The 16,679-nt window shown below is 51.7% G+C and overlaps 1 protein-coding gene across 3 annotated transcripts; it reads right to left on the reverse strand.

Moving 5' to 3' along the window:
• Positions 1 to 709: 709 nt before the first annotated feature.
• PSMC3 (proteasome 26S subunit, ATPase 3) lies at positions 710 to 6,876 on the reverse strand. 3 transcript variants are annotated; one of them, XM_014729454.3, is made up of 13 exons: positions 6,573 to 6,876; positions 6,402 to 6,479; positions 6,077 to 6,160; positions 5,362 to 5,487; positions 4,808 to 4,912; positions 4,630 to 4,692; positions 4,233 to 4,370; positions 3,638 to 3,781; positions 3,366 to 3,514; positions 2,389 to 2,485; positions 2,017 to 2,162; positions 1,073 to 1,154; positions 710 to 896 (listed from the first exon to the last, which is right to left on the reverse strand). In XM_014729454.3, exons 2-13 carry the CDS (start codon positions 6,426 to 6,428, stop codon positions 786 to 788), a joined length of 1,272 nt encoding a protein of 423 aa, XP_014584940.1. In that variant the 5' UTR covers positions 6,429 to 6,479; positions 6,573 to 6,876; the 3' UTR covers positions 710 to 785. The 3 variants fall into 3 exon arrangements, with proteins under 3 accessions (XP_014584940.1, XP_070084762.1, XP_070084763.1); XM_070228661.1 differs by having other exon boundaries at positions 6,402 to 6,773; XM_070228662.1 differs by lacking the exon at positions 6,573 to 6,876 and having other exon boundaries at positions 5,362 to 5,671; positions 5,988 to 6,160; positions 6,402 to 6,444.
• Between the last annotated feature and the right edge of the window lie 9,803 nt (positions 6,877 to 16,679).

Raw genomic sequence — 16,679 nt, forward strand, 5'->3', positions numbered from 1 at the left:
CAGATAACATTATGCACAAGACCCACAGAGCACATGGCCCAGAGAAGGCCCTCAATAAGTGGTGAACCACACTCAGTGGGCTGCAATTAGGAAGGCTGGTAGACAGGAGGGCCAGTGAGATGAGATCCTGACAGAAACCGTGACAGGATTATCAGCCCGCCAGGGAGGGGGCTGATGGCAGAATAGGGGAGTGGGAGAGAATACAGCACGGCCAAGGGTTAGGCCCAGAAGGGCTCTCAGAGGGGATCTTGCTCCAGGTTCATTTTTCAGCTAAAGGAAATGGGCCAAAAGAGCTAACAGGGACATGTGGAGAAGCAGGAGATTAGGGGGCGAGGAAACAGGGAGGAGTTTCAGGGAGCAAAGCCCCGGAGCCTGGCTTCACCAGGGAGCAGGCGGAGGACCAGAGCACCAAAATGCAGAGAAGGGAAAGGCTGGCTTCTGTTCAGGCCCTTCATTCTCGAGCCACAGCGCCACAACCTCTAACGCTCAGAGGTGGGGCAGGGGGGTGGGGAGAGGGGTCTGGAGGGACGTGTCGGGGAGGCCAGAAGACCCCAGGCAACAGCTGCAGCACGCGCCCATCGCTCCCAGAGGGCCTCACCCTGACAACTGGTTCCCGTTCTGGGTTTCCAGGCAGCAGCACCTGGGGAGGGGCCGCCCGCATACACCCCAACTCATCCCCCCAGAGCCCAGGCAAGGCGAGACAGACAGATACCAGGGACCTGAAACCATCTTTATTACGAGTTTTCACCAGCCAGAGTCCGGGGGCAGGCTGGGCCGGTGAGCCCCTAGGCGTAGTACTGCAGGTTGGCCTTCTTCTTGGCCTGCACCTCCAGGATGCCCTCCATGTAGTCCTCGTGGGTGAGCTCCGTGGCGCCCCTGCGCAGCGCGATCATGCCCTGCACCCGGGACAGACAGGCTCGAGGGCGCCTCCCGCACCCCTGGCCCGGCTCCCACAGGCCTCGGCTTCTCCGCTGTTCCCCTGAGCACTCTCCACCAGACAGACACTCCTGTCCTGTCCGGGGAAGGGGGCAGGAAGGCACGAAGCAGCCACCCACCTCACCCCACCACTCACCGCCTCCACACACACGGCCTTGCACTGGGCCCCGTTGAAGTCATCCGTGCAGCGGGCCAGCTCCTCATAGTTCACATCAGGACTGGGGGAGACACACACCACGGGGCTCAGCCACTCGTGGGGGTGGCGGGGGCTCGGGAGGCGCAGGTGTCCTCCCGTACTCCCCATCAAGCCCGAGCGCAACTCGCCCTGTGACGACAGGCAAGTCCCTTCCCCACGGTGCCTTGTTCTCTTCTTGTACCAGGTGGGGAGAGGAAAGGAGGGAGGTCAAAGCTGGGTAGGCCAGGTTAGTTCCAGGGTCTCTTGAGCTCCAGCCTTCGAGAAATCCACACCTGGGACTCCAGGGACTGAGTCAGCCTGAAGCAGGGGAGCTGGAGGTTGTGGATGGACACAAAAGATGGCTGTCTCGCCGTCTCCCGAGCGGCACGGGCCACGTGTCAGCACAGCACAGCTACTGCCACGCTGGTGTCACGTGCAAGCACTGTGCTGACACTGCCACAACCCCGTGAGGTTGGTGCCGTCATCCCCACGTCCCAGACAAGAAAATTAGGCTTAGCGAGATTACGCCACCTGCTGAAGGTCACAGATCTGAACCCAGGTCCAGCTGGCCCCTGCTGGATCTCCCGGGCCATGTTGGACTGCACTGATCTACTGAGGTGGGGGAGGCCAGGAAACTGAGGGCCTCCAGCCTGTGTGCCTTCCAATCATGGGGAGGTGCGGGTGGGGGGTGGATTCCAAGGAGCAGAGCCCCAGAATCAGAGCCTGGGCCCCAGCAAGATTCTAGCTCAGGCCCCTGAAGAGAAACGGAGGCCGGCGTTTGGAACGGCATGTGTGAATGGCACGTGGAAGGGAGGCCTGGGGAAGCGCAGCACCAAGAGGAGAGCCAGAGACGGCTCTGCTGCTGCCCCTTCGGGGCTCAGCGCCTTGCTCGTGGCCTTGCTCACCTGACGTTCATCTTCCGCGAGTGGATCTGCATGATTCTGGCCCGGGCCTCCTCGTTGGGCATTGGGAACTCAATCTTGCGGTCCAGGCGGCCTGAGCGGAGCAGGGCGGGGTCCAGGATATCCACTCTGTTAGTGGCTGCAATTACCTAAGCAAGAGGAGCGGCAGCACCTTGAACTGCGGAGGATGCGGCTCACAGATGAGCCACAGTCACAGCCAAGACAGGCAGAGAGGCAGCCAGGGTCCAGGAGAAACGGCAGGGGATATTCTAGACAGACCCCGATTCTAAGTGTAACTGCACTAGCTAGGTGACAGAGAAGGTCCCCTGACCTCTAAGCCCAGGGGTTCCTCATCTGTGAAGCGACAATACTGACCTTTACTTGGGTGTTGGGCTGGAACCCATCCAGCTGGTTCAGAAGCTCCAGCATCGTCCTCTGCACCTCCCGGTCCCCAGCCTTCTCACTGTCAAAGCTGGCGCACACAGGAGGCCCAGGACACTGATAAGGCCACCACTCAGGCAGAGCCCTCCCCTCCTCCACCACCAGAAGCCCAACGCAACCCGAGCAGGGCGGGAAAAGTCTTGCTCAACTTGGGGCCCCCGGCCCAGATACCGGCACAGAGAAGGTGTCAGAGACTGGAGAGGCTCCTGGGATCAGGTGCCGGGCTGAGGCTCAAACAGCAAAACCAGCCACTGCCTGGGCTATGCCCCTGATGAAGGTGCCATTAAAAACTGAGCTAAAGCTTAAAACCACAGGGATCTGGCCTAGCCTCGGTGCATAAGGGGGAGCCCGGGCAGGCCTCCCTGAGGAAGTGTCCCTTAGGCTGAGATCTGCAGGCTGAAAACACACTGGCTGGACAACCAACCAATGGAGAAAAAGAGAGAAAAAAAACCACACTCCAGAGGGAAGAGCAGGTACAAAATCTCTCCCACCACAGAACCAGAGTGGGCCTGCAAGCCGAGGGGACATGGTGGAGGAGGGAGTCCAGAGTGGGGGGGAAGCAGGGGCAGGATGGGATGAGACTGCAGGGGAGCAGGGACAGGGACAGAGAGGGCCTTGCAGGCCACGGCATGCCTAGCATTTATCCCAGGGAGCAATGGGAAGGCCCAGGATTGTGTAAGGGACTGTGGGTGCATGTGAGCGAAGCGACCAGATTTCTGTTTTCAAAGAAGCATGCTGGCAGGCGTGAGGAGAACGGATGGTCAGAGGAAAAGAGAAGCAGCAGGGAGGCTAGTTAGAAGAGAATTTACGAAGAACCACAAGACTAGAGCTGCCACCATCCTGGGGAAGGAGGGCACAGGGTGGGTGAGCTGGAATTGAGAACAATCCCCTGGGCACCCAGCTCCCCTCACCGCTTGGTGCCAATGGCATCCAGCTCATCGATGAAGATGATGGACGGAGCTTTCTCCTTGGCCAGGGCAAAGGCGTCCCGGACCAGCTTGGCACCATCACCGATGAACATCTGCACCAGCTGGGGGCCAGCCAGCTTCAGGAAGGTGGCCTGGGGTCGGGAGGACGGGAAACAGTCAGGCCAAAGGCACCACCAGAAGCCTCCAGAGGCCCCTCTGAGCTCGTGAAGCTCGGCTCCCAGGCATTTCTGCCTCATCCCTCCCAAAGCACTCACCTTGGTCTGTGCAGCACAGGCCCGAGCCAGCAGCGTCTTCCCTGTCCCTGGGGGCCCGTACATCAGCACCCCCTTTGGAGGCTGGATCCCCAAATTCTCAAACTTCTCCTTGTGGTTCATTGGCAAGACAATGGCCTCCACCAGCTGCCAGGAAGAAATCCTGGGTGAGGAGAGTGAAGCCCTGCAGGCTCCTACAGCCCAACCTTTAATGGCTCCAACCCCTACCTGCACCCTTCCTCCTCCAATTCAGGGACAGCGACCTCTCCCTTTCCCACGTCAAGAAGACAAAACACGCACTCCCACCAAGACTGGCTATATGGTCTCTCCAGAAACAGCAGGATATGGTGAAAAGACACTGGGCCCAGAACCATGAGCCTGAGTTCCAGTCCTGGCTCTGACCCTAAACTTCTGTGACTCTGGGAAAGTCATTCAATCTTTTGGGATCTCAGTTCCCTAAACTGTTTCACGGCACCCCCACTGCCTCCCTAGAATGCTGTGAGGATGAGAGGTACACTGGGGAGAAGTGCGCTGGTCAATGAAGCAGAGGGGCACAAAGGGCTGGCGAGGCTGCTGGTGGCTCCCATGCCTCCCTCACCTCCTGAATCTGCTTGTCCAGGCCCCCGATGTCACTGTATTGCTCTGTGGGCCTCTCGTCCACCTCCATGGCCTTCACCCGCGAGTCGTATTCTGTGGGCAGGGTCTCCAGGATCAGATAAGAGTCTTTATTCACACCCTGGGGACAGAGCATGAAGCCTTCAGATCTGTCCCAGCTCAAGGCCTACCTAACTGGCTGGGTGATGAGTGGCTGCAGAGTGAAAGGGCAAATACGGGACTGGGCAACACAAGCTTCAAGACCAGGTTGGCAGGATCAGACACGGCTGCTCTGCCGAGATTAAGGGACAAGAGGACCTGGGCCGGGGGCAGCGGTTGAGCAAGTCAGTGGGAGAAACCTCAGTGGCAAAGCCCGGCCTGGGCTCAGGGCCACCACTCACCACCAAGTCTCCCGGCTTCAGCTTTTCAGCATCCACCAACCCAATCACAGGCAGGAAGTAGGTCTGCAGGGAAGATTCCAGGGGCAGCGTCAGTTACTGCCCTCAGCAAGGCTCCCGAGTCCTGTCGCACACCCATGCCTCACCCTCTTTAGCTCTTCCGTGGTCTGAGCTGCCTCACCTGTCGTGTGGAGGTTTTGATCACTGCACACTTGCCCTTCCTTTGGGAGTCCAGGTCAATGTTGGCACCATCCTCCTCTTGGTCATTGGGATCAACATCCAGAAGCTGGGAAGGGAAAAAGCTCAGATTAAGAGGCCCTGCTTGGCCCACTGACCTCCCCAGAGCCCAGTGCTTCCTCGGCCAACAAGACCCCAACCCTTGCAGGGCTGGCCATTCCTACCTCACTCCTCAGCCCAGCCCTCCGCCCAGCAAAGCTGCGGGTGACAAGCCAGCGGACTGACAAAATCTCTGTTTAGGTGTTGCTTCTCTGCACAGAAATCACCCACCCCCGAGGAAGAATAACCAGCAGAAAAGGAGAAATGTGAGACCTCGGAGGCCCTTTCAGGCTCTCTAGATCCCCCTGGAAATGCACACTAGAGAGGGGGCCCTCGGAGGTGTAGCTCCAACATGCAACTTGGGCCTCCAAACCTCCACCCGCTCTCTCCCCAGCGGCCCCACCGCAGGCTGTCTCCGGGCCCTGCCGATCCCCTCTTCCCCTCCACATACACACACACCTCGATGACGTTGGAGACAAGGTACGGCAGGGTCTTGTTCACTTTGATTTTCTCACTGTTCTCTTTGATCTTGTCCTTCATGGCCTGGAGTTCGTGGGTGACTCGCAACACTTCACTCTTCATGATCTGGGGGGAGGGTGCGTGGCAGCAACTTCTCAGTCTGGGCTCAGCTCCTCCCAGGGCCTGTGGCTGGTGCGGCCAGCTGCCCAGGGGACCCTCCCTCCTGCATCAGTGTACTCAGCTCTAAGGCTCTCTGAAGGCTGGGCCTGACTGTGACCACATCGAGCAGAGGTCAAAACAGGAGGCCGGTCTGGGGACCTCCAGGTGAAGCAGTTGTAGTAAAGGGAAAAGAGCGGGACTTTGAGTCAAGCAAAGTAAGTTTTAGGTCCTTAAGAGAGAACTAGGTCCTTGCCCACAGTAGAATCCTCTCTGGGCCTCAGTTTCCCCATCTATAAGATGAGGATTTCCTAAAAAAAGGATTCTCAGAAGGAACACTTAAAGGCTGCATTGGGAAAGGCCGTCTGATGATTCCCCGTCTCGGACCGGGTCTCCCACCACCCTGTCCCTCTTCTGGCCCTTTTTAAGGCTGAGTTTTCTTTCCTCTTTTCCAGGTCCCAGGAGGAAACTGCAGTCCCCATGCCTATCCTAGGGCCGCTGGGCTTGCTGGGCCTGCCCTTGGGGGCTTCACTGCCCGCCACAGGGGCGGCGCGCCCACCTTGATCTCACTGTCCAGTAGCCGCGTGCGCTGGATGATCTCTTCCGTCGACATCTTGAGCACCTCCTCCCCGATGCCATCTTGCTGTTAAAAATTAAAAAACATTAACTCAGGGCACGCAGCCCGCGTTCTCCGAGCCCACTCACAGCCTCAGTCTCCCCGCTCATTAAGCCAGAATGAAGGAGTCGGGACCCCTGCCCACATCCCAAGCGGCCCCGACGTCAGAACCAGGCCAGACTTTGACCTCCAGCCATCTCCTCCCCTCCCGCCAAGGGCGTCTCCCCTCTGTCCCGGCTCCAGGACCCCCTACTCTCCCAGCGCGGACCTCAGCTTCATCCCACACGGTCGCCATCTTCTCCTGCCGAGTCACTGGACTCTAGAGTGTCCGCAGCAGATTCATTTCCTGGAGGAAAAGGCGGAAGATCGGACTGGGCAGGAGCCGTGGCGGTAGATTAATGCTGTCCTTCTTAATAGCTGCTCTTAACTAATGGCAGACCTCTTTCTCCAAATCCTGACTCCTGACCGAATTAGCTGCTTCCGCCTTTCCACAGCGAATCTGCTTCTCCGAGTTAAAAGACGAAGCCCGGGCCACAGGCCCCGCCCCCGCGGCTCCTGAAACGTTCCCGCCCTCGTCTTGAGCACGCCGGGCACCAGAGGTGGGTGCGCTATTGGAGGGCGCGCGCAGCGGGGCGGGGCCTGGGCGTGTAACCGGAAGGGGAGGGAGAAACAACGGGAGCCGCCCGGGCGCTTGGGAAATGTAGTCTTAGTCTGGCGGGAACCTGAAAGGGCGCTCTCGGAGTGATTCAACCTCAGAATCTGGCCCAGTTAGGAATCAGGGGATTTGCGCAACGGCTCTGCCTCCCGTAAACAGTAAACAAAATACACCAGTTGTGTGCAAAGGGCATGACACCTCAGGCTGTATTTTTATAGTTATTATTTATTAAAGTACAAACTGGGCCACCCAGGGTCACTGGAGAGAACCATTAACCAGTTTCAAAGAGAGAAATCGCTGCTGCTGCTAACTTCAGAGCAGGCGCCCCAGAACTGCGCACGTGGGAAGAACTCAATGGACAGTCAGCCTCTACAACTGAAAACATTGTGTCTCACGTCTGTAATCGTTTCTTTTCATCTCACCGAGTAGGGCAGATCTGTGGACCCTATGAGACTCATTGGTTGTACCTGTGTCTCCTGCTCTGGAGGGTCTCTGCTTATCACTGTTGAGGCGAGGCCTAGGGCCCTCCCGAAAATGAACTTCATGTAAGCCACATAGCTTATATTTTAAGTCAAACTATCTCACATACCCTGTAAACTTGGTGAAAATCTGTCCAGTTGAAATTGAGGATGGAGGAGTTAAAACTTGCCTGGATTAGGGTGAAACCCTGCCTTGTACCCACAAGGTTAATGTGGGAAACAAAGTAAGGACAGTTTTGGAGCTTGCTTTGCAGCACTACCGCTGATATGAGAGGAGCTTGCTGACAGCCCTCTGCCTAAACATCGCAAAAGCATTGAGAAGCAAAAATGACCAACTGTAAACTTGAGACAGCACAGACTAAAAATCCCCCATAGGCAACACATAGAAGCCCCCGGAATTTGCACATGCCACCCATAAAAAACTATGAAAGACAGTTGTGCCTGTGCAGAGGACTCTTACAACTTCAGCCCCCAAGGCCACATGCTCCCCTTATCCTACCACATAAAATAAAACCTCTTGCTTGTAGTTTTGGAAGAGTTCGGAATTACAGTGTTAGCTGCCTTTTCTCCTTGCTCAGCACTTTGCAATTAAATTCCTGCTTTCTTCTGCTATACCCAGTGTCAGAGAGGGACCTGCTGCGCACTGGGTGAACGGGTGAGCGAACCTACCTCAGGTTCAGTAATACGGTGTTTTTCTTGGAATGCAGGTGAAGGCATTTCATCTGCAGCTGCTCCCTTAGGCTGACAAACCACCCCAGTGAGTAAAGTATTTATTCCATCCTCTCAACAGTCTGCCCTGTGGACAGACTCAATTATCATTCTCAATGTTGGATAAGGATGCGGAGGCTCAGAGAGGTTAAATGACTTGCCCAAGGTTATCCAGTGAGTCAGTGTCAGTACTTGGGCTGCTGACCCCAGATTCACTTCTCAGGGTTGCCGGACGGGAGTAAAGAAGCCCAGCTGAGGAAGGAGCTGTCCTATCTGTGCTGGTCCCACCACATCCAGGCTAAGGGGGTCCTGTTCTGGGACCTACATTTGGAGATCCCAACAAATAGGAGTATGTGTAGAAAACCTCCAGCCTGGGCCTGTAATGAGTGGTGGCGGTCTCTCCTTGACCAAACCTTAGACAGGCTCCTCTGAGCCCCCTTTTCCTCTAGTTCTTGTCCTTGGGCCCTGTCCTCTGCCTGCCTACTCCAGATTTAGCAAGAATCCTGTTAGCTCGGTTTATCACTTCGCTTGATATCTGATGACCCTTGATATCCGATGACGTTCTTCATCCCCAACCTTTGATATATAAATCCTTGGCCTGTCTTTCACAAGAATCCTGTTAGGCTAGTTTAGCAAGAATCCCCCTCCCCTGATGTCTCCTCTTAGTAATTTTCCATCTACTGACCCCCTCACTCTGCTCGTTGGGTATAAACCTCCAGCTGTCTTTGCTCTATTCAGAATAGAATTCAGTTCTATCCTGGATTCTCGTTCCTCTGTTGCAATACTACTGAATAAAATCTGTTTTTACTGCCTTGAACTAGTGTAGGGCTCTATTTCTTTTTAATCGTGTTATCAAACCTGAAGTGCATTCGCTCAACAATCGCGCGGCAAGCCAATCTCTGACACTGGGTGCAGTGGAAGAAAGTAGGAATGTTATTGCAAGGTGCTGAGCAAGGAGAACCGGCAGCTAATGCTGTAATCCCGAACTCCGCGAAAATCTACAAGCAAGGGTTTTTATTTGGGGTTTTAGGTAGGGGAGGGGAAGCATGTGGCCTTGGGCACCGAAATTCTGAGTCCTCTGCGCAGGCGCGACTGTCTGTTCTGTGTTGCATGCAGTGGATCTTTAGTCTGTGATGTCTGAAATTTACCATCAGTCCTTTCAGCTTCTCATGCTCCTGCGAGATGCTTAGTCAGGTCGGGGGCTGCCAGCCAGTTCCTCTCCTATCAGCAGTCCACCTGCTGTTCTGCAAGGCAAGCTCAGAAACTGGCTATTTTGTTTCCCACGTTAACCTTTTGGGTACAGGCACAGTTTCACCCTAATCCAAGGAAATTTTAACTCCTTCATCCTCAGTTTCAATAGCAGATTCTGACAAGAGTAGTCTGGTGCTCAGACTCAGCAGACCAGATGGAAGCTTCCTTCATGTCCAAAAGGGGTTAAGGAAGAGGGCCAGATTCAGCCTCAGTGCATCCAAAACGTAGAAGAACTAGGACTCTAGCAGCAGAGATTTCAAGAAGACTTTTTCCGGCCAATTCTTGAGCCCAAATTCTCTGTGAAATGGAAGAGGCTGGCCCAGGAGGTAGCGAGCTCTCTATCATTGGAAAAGGGAAGGCAGCTGTGGGACCACCACCTGGAGAAATATTAGAGGAGACTCCTGAAAGGGATGGAGAAGAAAGATTAGCCCAGGAGGCATTTTGAGGGCTTTTCTAGGCTTAGAAAACGAATGACAGACCACAATGACACAGACTGATTATTCTGGGAGCCTACTCCTTTAAGGAACAGGGATGTCTTAGGGGAGATAGCAGAAAAAGGAGAACAGTTAATGAAAGTTCAGGCTGCTCAAGGAATCAAGAAAGTACAGTCACAGAGGGGGAAAGGAGAGCCTGAGGCAGAGTGTGTCCTCAGGGAGAATGAGCTTGACCCAGCTTGGGGCCTCTGGTCTCTCTGGGCCCCTAGAGAGGAGGTGAGACATAGACCAGGCCTATAGCAGGGTGAGGCAGCGGGTCGTGGGAGCCAGGACGCTTCATGAGGAGAGGCTGGAGCTAGGAACGAGTCAGGAAGGACTGAGCAACGCCCTTAGAAGCCTGGGCTCCTGGGGGAGGGGCTGGGTGCAGAGATGGCAGAGCCCAGCTCTGCCACATGACCTTGGGCGGGTCTGGTCTCCTCCCTGAACCTCAGTTTCTCCATGTGGGAAATGCAGAGGCCCTCACGCCCACCACGTGGGGTTGTGGAGTGGATTAAGCGGGATGATGGATGTGAAAGCACTTTGAGAATTGCAGAAGACTAGATGTTTCTCTGTCTTGGCACCTGTTCTCAACCGTGTAGCCAGAGAATTCTTTCCAGAACCAGATCTGGTCATGCTACCCCATTTCCTCGAAAAACAAACCAATAAGCAAAGCCCTCTTGAAGGTTTCCCAGTGCTCTTAGGATGGAGACGAAAGTCCTTGTGGCCTGGCCCCTGACGGTGGCTACAGCACACTCTGCACACAGGCTCCCTCACTGTGCTGGGTTGCTCTAACCCACCAATACCCCCCTGCCTCTGGGCCTTCGCTTCTGCTCTTCCCAGAACCCTGTGCCCTGACTGTAAATTAGCGAGCTCCTTCACAGCCTTCAAATCTCAGTTCTGAAGCCCCCCTGCCCGGAAAAGACCAGGTCAAGTCCTCTTGCTGCTTGTCCCATGGCTCCCAGTGCTTGTCCCCCAGGACACCAGCTGGACACATCTGCTGTGATGGTGTCTCTCTCACCCTTCCCTGGATGATAAACTCCACGAGCACACATATTTGATTTGTTTACCACGAGTCCCCAAGGGCCTAGGAAAGTGCCTGGCCCATAAAAAATATTTTCAAATGAAAAATTACTTAAATCCCAAGTCACAAGCTGGAGGATTTCCTCTCTGAAGCTCCACCCACTCATCCCTGAGCAGTCCCTCCAGCCAGGCCCAGCAGGTCTCCGTCCTGGAGGGGAGAGAAACGAATCACCAAACGGCTTTACTCTGGGTTCTTCCAGTTGCTCCGATCAAAACCTTGGAGTTGATGAAAATATTAAGAATAATAAGTTTTCACATATTGAGGTATACAGGGAAGCCATTCTGGTTTAAATTTGATTCGGCCTAAAACTTGTTTTTCCCCGAGCAGCCAGACTTATGGTCCACCAAACACGCATCGTACATCTGCTTCAAACGTTTTCCCAAAGCAAAGAAGGCACTCTTTAAAGATGGGGTAGAGGCAGCCCTGATGGTTTAGTGGTTAAAATTTGGCGCTCTCACGGCTTGGTGCCCCAGGTTAGATTTCCGGTTGTGGAACCACACCACCCGTCCGTCAGTAGCCATGCTGTGGTGGTGGCTCACACAGAGAACTAGAAGGACTTACAATTAGGACATACAACCACACACTGGGACTGGGGGGGGTAGAAAAAGAGGAAGACTGGCCACAGATGTTAGCTCAGGGCAAGTCCTTCCCTGAAAAAAAAAAAAGATAGGGATGAATGGCTCCTTTCTCTGACACCAGTACCAGTACTTCTTTGGAGATAAGCTTAGGACCTGCTGTGTATGTGCTAAACTGCAGCAAAACGTCTTGTGACTTCAGGGAAAAAAATTGTCTTCCTGTCACTTGACGTATGTTCTTTGTTCTTTTTTTTGTTGTTGAGGAAGATTAGCCCTGAGCTAAAATCTGCTGCCAATCCTCCTCTTTTTGCTGAGGAAGACTGGCCCTGAGCTAACATCCATGCCCATCTTCCTCTACTTTATATGTGGGCCGCCTGTCACAGCAGGGCTTGATAAGTGGTGCATAGGTTCACGCCTGGGATCTGAAGCGGCAAACCCTGGGCTGCAGAAGTGGAACGTGTGAACTTAACCACTGCGCCACTGAGCCAGCCCTCGTTCTTTGTTCTGAAATGGTATAAAACCATGCTGTAAACCACGCTTTCTTTCCTGATGGGGATTGTACTTCTGGGCTAGTCCTCAGCTGGGCTCAATAAATATCATGGTACCTTTCTTATCTATACATTGATTCTTGATTATTTGTGTCAACAAAGTCATCGTTGACTTCTCTCTCCATGCACCACATCCAATCCACCAGAAAATCCCACTGATTCTACCTTGAACAAATATCCAGAATTCTGAATGATAAGATCTGAATCAAAATAACCCAGAGGAAGTGTGGAGCTGGGGGTCGGGAGGTATAAATGAAACAAGATTGTCCAGGTGCTCAATATGAATATTGTTAAGGCTGAGAAGGAGATTCATTGTACTAGTCTCTCTATTTTGCATATATTTGAAATTTTCAAAAATAATGTCTTTTTGAAGATATAAAAGGTATACATTATATATATATATTTACAGATACATAAAATATATATCCTCAGGGGCCAGCCTGGTGGTGCAGTGGTTAAGTTCGCATGTACTGCTTCAGCGGCCCAGGGTTTGCCAGTTGAGATCCTGGGGGTGGACATGGCACCGCTTGGCACGCCATGCTGTAGTAAGCGTCCCACATATAAAGTAGAGGAAGATGGACACAGATGTTAGCTCAGGGCCAGTCTTCCTCAGCAAAAAGAGGAGGATTGGTAGCAGATGTTAGCTCAGGGCTGATCTTCCTCAAAAAAAAAAAAAATAATGTATATATATATATATATATCTCCTCAGAATATGACACTTCTCACCATTCCCAGGGTCTATCACCCTGGTTCGAACCAGCATCACGTCTCACCTAGTTCACTGTAGGAGTGTCTTCTACCCTAAACCTCTTGTGATGGTTCATTTTTTGTGTCAATTTGACTGGGCCATGGGGTACCCAGATATTTCATCAAACATTATTCTGGGTGCCTTTCTGTGAGGGCATTTTTAGATGAGATTCACATTTAAGTCAGTAGACTGAGTAAAGCAGACCACCTCCCCAATATGGGTGGGCCTCATCCAATCAGTTGAAGGCCTGAATAGAACAAAAAGGCTCACCCTCCCCTGAGGCAGAGGGAACTCCTCATGCCTGACTGCCTTGAGCTGGGACATCGATCTTTTCCTGACTTTGGACTTGAACTGAAATATGGGCTCTTCTTGGGTCTTGAGCCTGCCAGCTTTTGGACTAGAAGTTACATCATTAGCTCTCCTGGTCCTCAGGCCTTCTGACTCGGACTAGAACTAAACCATCAGTATTCCTGGGTTTCTAGCCTGCTGACTCACCTTACAGATCTCGGGACTTGCCCATCTCCATAACTGCGTGAGCCAATTCCTTATAAGAAATCTCTTTACATATATGCATATATATACATATATATGTGGTTCCTACTGGTTCTGTTCCTCTGGAGAATCCTGACTAATATACTTCCTAAAGTTGATAATTTGAAAAATATTAAATATATAAAAAAGTTGAAAGAATAGACAATGAATACCTGTATAGCTTTCACTTAGATTCATCAGTTGATCACATTTTGCCACATTTCCTTTTGTTCTGTGCGCATGTGTTTTTCTGAACCATTTCAAAGTAAGTTACAGACATCACGACACTTCACCTGTCAAAGTTTCAGCGGTGTGTCCTAAGAATAAAGACATTCTCATATGTAACTACAGTACATTATGGTATGATATATTGTCATACTTAAGGAACTTAAGATTGATGTAGTAATATCTAATATGCAGTCCGTATGAAAATTTTTTCAGTATCCCCCAAACATCCCTTCTAGCCTTTAAAAAAAAAATCCAGTATCAAGTCAACGATCACACATCACGATCCGTTGTCATGTCTCTTTAGCATCCCTTAATCTAGAATAATCTCCCAGTCTTTTTTTGGTCTTTCACGACACTGACATTTTTGAAGCATCCAGGCCAGTTGTCTCGTGTAGTCTCTTCTCAACACAGCAGCCAAAGGAATTCTTTTAAAACCTAGTCATGTCATGTCACTCCTCTGCTTGCAACCGTGCAGCAGCTGCCCAGCTCACTCACAGCACGAGTCCTCGCAACGGCCCACAGGGCCCTGTGTGTTCTCCCTGCCCTGAGAATTCCTCCAGCACCTCGGCTCCCACCCCTTTCCTCCCTGCTCACAGTTACAGGCCCCCTTGCTGCTCCGTGACCAGGCCAGTCTAGGACTCCGTTCCTTTCTCCTCCAATGCTCTCTCCAGGATACTTGCTTGGTTCACCCCCTCACCTCCTTCAAGTCTTTGCTCAAATGCCTCCTCTCATCCAGGCCTACCCTTATAGCCTTTTAAAGCTGCAGCCTAGGGGTGGCCAAGTGGTTAAGTTCACGGGCTCTGGTTCAGCAGCCCAGGGTTCCACCGGTTCGGATCCTGGGCACGGACATGGCACCGCTCATCAAGCCATGCTGAGGTGGCGTCCCACATAGCACAACCAGAAGGACCCACAACTAGACTAGACAACTATGTACTGGGGGTCTTTGGTGAGAAGAAGGAAAAGGAAAAAACAGATCTTTAAAGCTGCAGCCTGCCTCTCCCTGCCCCAGCCCTCGCTTCCTTACCCTACTCTACTCTTTTTTTAATTGTACATTTTTATTTTGAAAACAATCTTAAACCCGGAGAAAAGTTGCAAATACAACACAAATAACATTTTTCATTGCACCATTTGAGAGCAAACTGCTGACCAGATATCACATCATCTCAAATACTCAGGTGGGAATTTCCTACAACCAAGTCATTCTCCTACTTAACCACAACACGACCTTCATGGCAGGAAGTTAACGTCGACGTGTTTCGACCGTCTAATCCTCAGACCCCATTCAAGTGTCACCTATTGTCCCAATAATGTCCTTTACAGCAAAGGGATCCAGCCCAGACTCAAGACCAGAATCAAGCATTGTATTTAGTTACAGTCTCTTCCAATCTGGAATCCTTTCTCAGTCTTTCCTTGCCTTCATGACCTTGACACTTTTGAAGATTAGTTACTTTGTACATTATTTGTCAATTTGTGTTTATCCGGTGTTTCCTCACGATTTTACATTCCGGTGGTTCACATTTGGCAGGAATAGCACAGAAGAGATGGTGAGGGTCTCATTGTACTCGTTCAGGTAGCCACTGACTTCACTGGTCCCATTACTCTAACTTCTTCCACATGATCAATCTGATGTCTGGCTCATCCTCTCTACTGTGAAGGCACTCTCTCATCCTCTTGAAACCAATAAGTATTTTGGGGGGAAGTACTTTGGAACGATGTACATATTCCATTCTTCATCAAATTTTTAATTAATTCATTTACATCAGTATGGATTCTTGTTTTTTTTTGTTTTTTTTGAGGAAGATCAGTCTTGAGCTAACATCTGCCAATCCTCCTCTTTTTGCTGAGGAAGACTGGCCTTGAGCTAACATCAGTGCCCATCTTCCTCTGTGGATTCTTGTTTTATCCAACAAAATCTGTTAGTATCATTGCTACGGACTGAGTTTGTGTCCCACCCCCAGCCCCAAATTCCTATGTCGAAGCCCTAATGAGATGGTCTTTGGAGATGGGACCTTTAGGAGGCAATTAGGGTTAGACGAGGTCATGAGGGTGGGGCCCTCATGATGCGATCAGTGGCCTTATAAGAAGAGGAGGAGATCTCTCTCTGTTTCTCTCTCTCCACGTAAAAGAACAGAGGAAAGGCCACGTGAGGACACAGTGAGAAGGCAGCCGTCTGCAACCCAAGGAGAGAGGCCTCACCGGACACCAACCCTGCTGGTGTCTCGATCTTGCACTTTCAGTCTCCAAAGCTGTGAGAAAATAAATCTCAGCTGTTTAAGCCCTGCAGTCTGTCGTATGGTGTTATGGCAGCCTGAGCTGGTGAGGACAGTCATTCTTAATCATTATTAATGAGTGAATGGGAGTCCGTTCGAGCCGGCTCCTGTGTCCTTTTGTGTTATTCTCATCATTCTTTCAGTTTTCTTTGCTTTCTGACACAGGATATTCCAGGTTCATCTTGTACTTTCCTTGGTCCAGGGCTAGAATCAGCCATTTCTCTAAAGAACCTTGGTTCCTTTTAGTGGATCATGGTATTTAGAAGCCACAATCTGAGTGTTAGAGGTGCTCATTGCTACTGGCATGTCACTCCCAGGCCATTGCACACGCAGACACACACATACACACACACACACACATCTGTAACTATATTTATTTCTCTATTTAGCTTTTTACTTTGAAATCCATGAATCCACACTGATCCCTACAATTCCAATTCAACACCACAAAGTCCCTTCTTCTTTTGTTTTTTTTTGAGGAAGATTAGCCCTGAGCTATCTACTGCCAATCCTCCTCTTTTTGCTGAGGAAGACTGGCCCTGAGCTAACATCCATGCCCATCATCCTCTACTTTATACGTGGGACACCTACCACAGCATGGCTTTTTGCCAAGTGGTGCCACGTCCGCACCCGGGATCCGAACTGGCGAACCCCGAGCCACCAAGAAGCAGAATATGCGAATTTAACTGCTGCGCCACTGGGCCGGCCCCGGAGTCGCTTCTGATTTTCTCCCTGTCCTTATTTGTAACTCTCTTCTTCAATAGTGACCTGGCTCCCATTACCCTTCACATATTTACTCATTTGCTCAATCTTCTCTACAAAACCAATTTCTCATTGCCACTCTCTCTCACCCACAGATCCTTCTTCACTCCATCTTTGTTCGTCTATGTCCTGTTCACTCTACTCAAGCTCTGACACCACACACCTGACCTTCCCCAACTTGCATACCTCCTCATCCTGCTTAGGCCCAAAGACCCATGCCAGGCTGCCCTCCTTGCT

The sequence above is a fragment of the Equus caballus genome, chromosome 12, assembly GCF_041296265.1.
Source record: "Equus caballus isolate H_3958 breed thoroughbred chromosome 12, TB-T2T, whole genome shotgun sequence".
Lineage (NCBI taxonomy): Eukaryota > Metazoa > Chordata > Mammalia > Perissodactyla > Equidae > Equus > Equus caballus.

Bases quoted from the DNA above. Each gene is read 5' to 3' on its own strand.
- PSMC3 (XM_014729454.3), bottom strand. From the start codon at position 6,428: ATGGCGACCGTGTGGGATGAAGCTGAG. The intron at 4,371-4,629 runs GTGAGTGGTGGC...CTCTGTCCCCAG, and splicing joins TGAAGCCGGGAGACTTGGTG to GGTGTGAATAAAGACTCTTA. The intron at 1,155-2,016 runs GTGAGCAAGGCC...TGTCTCCCCCAG, and splicing joins TCGCGGAAGATGAACGTCAG to TCCTGATGTGAACTATGAGG.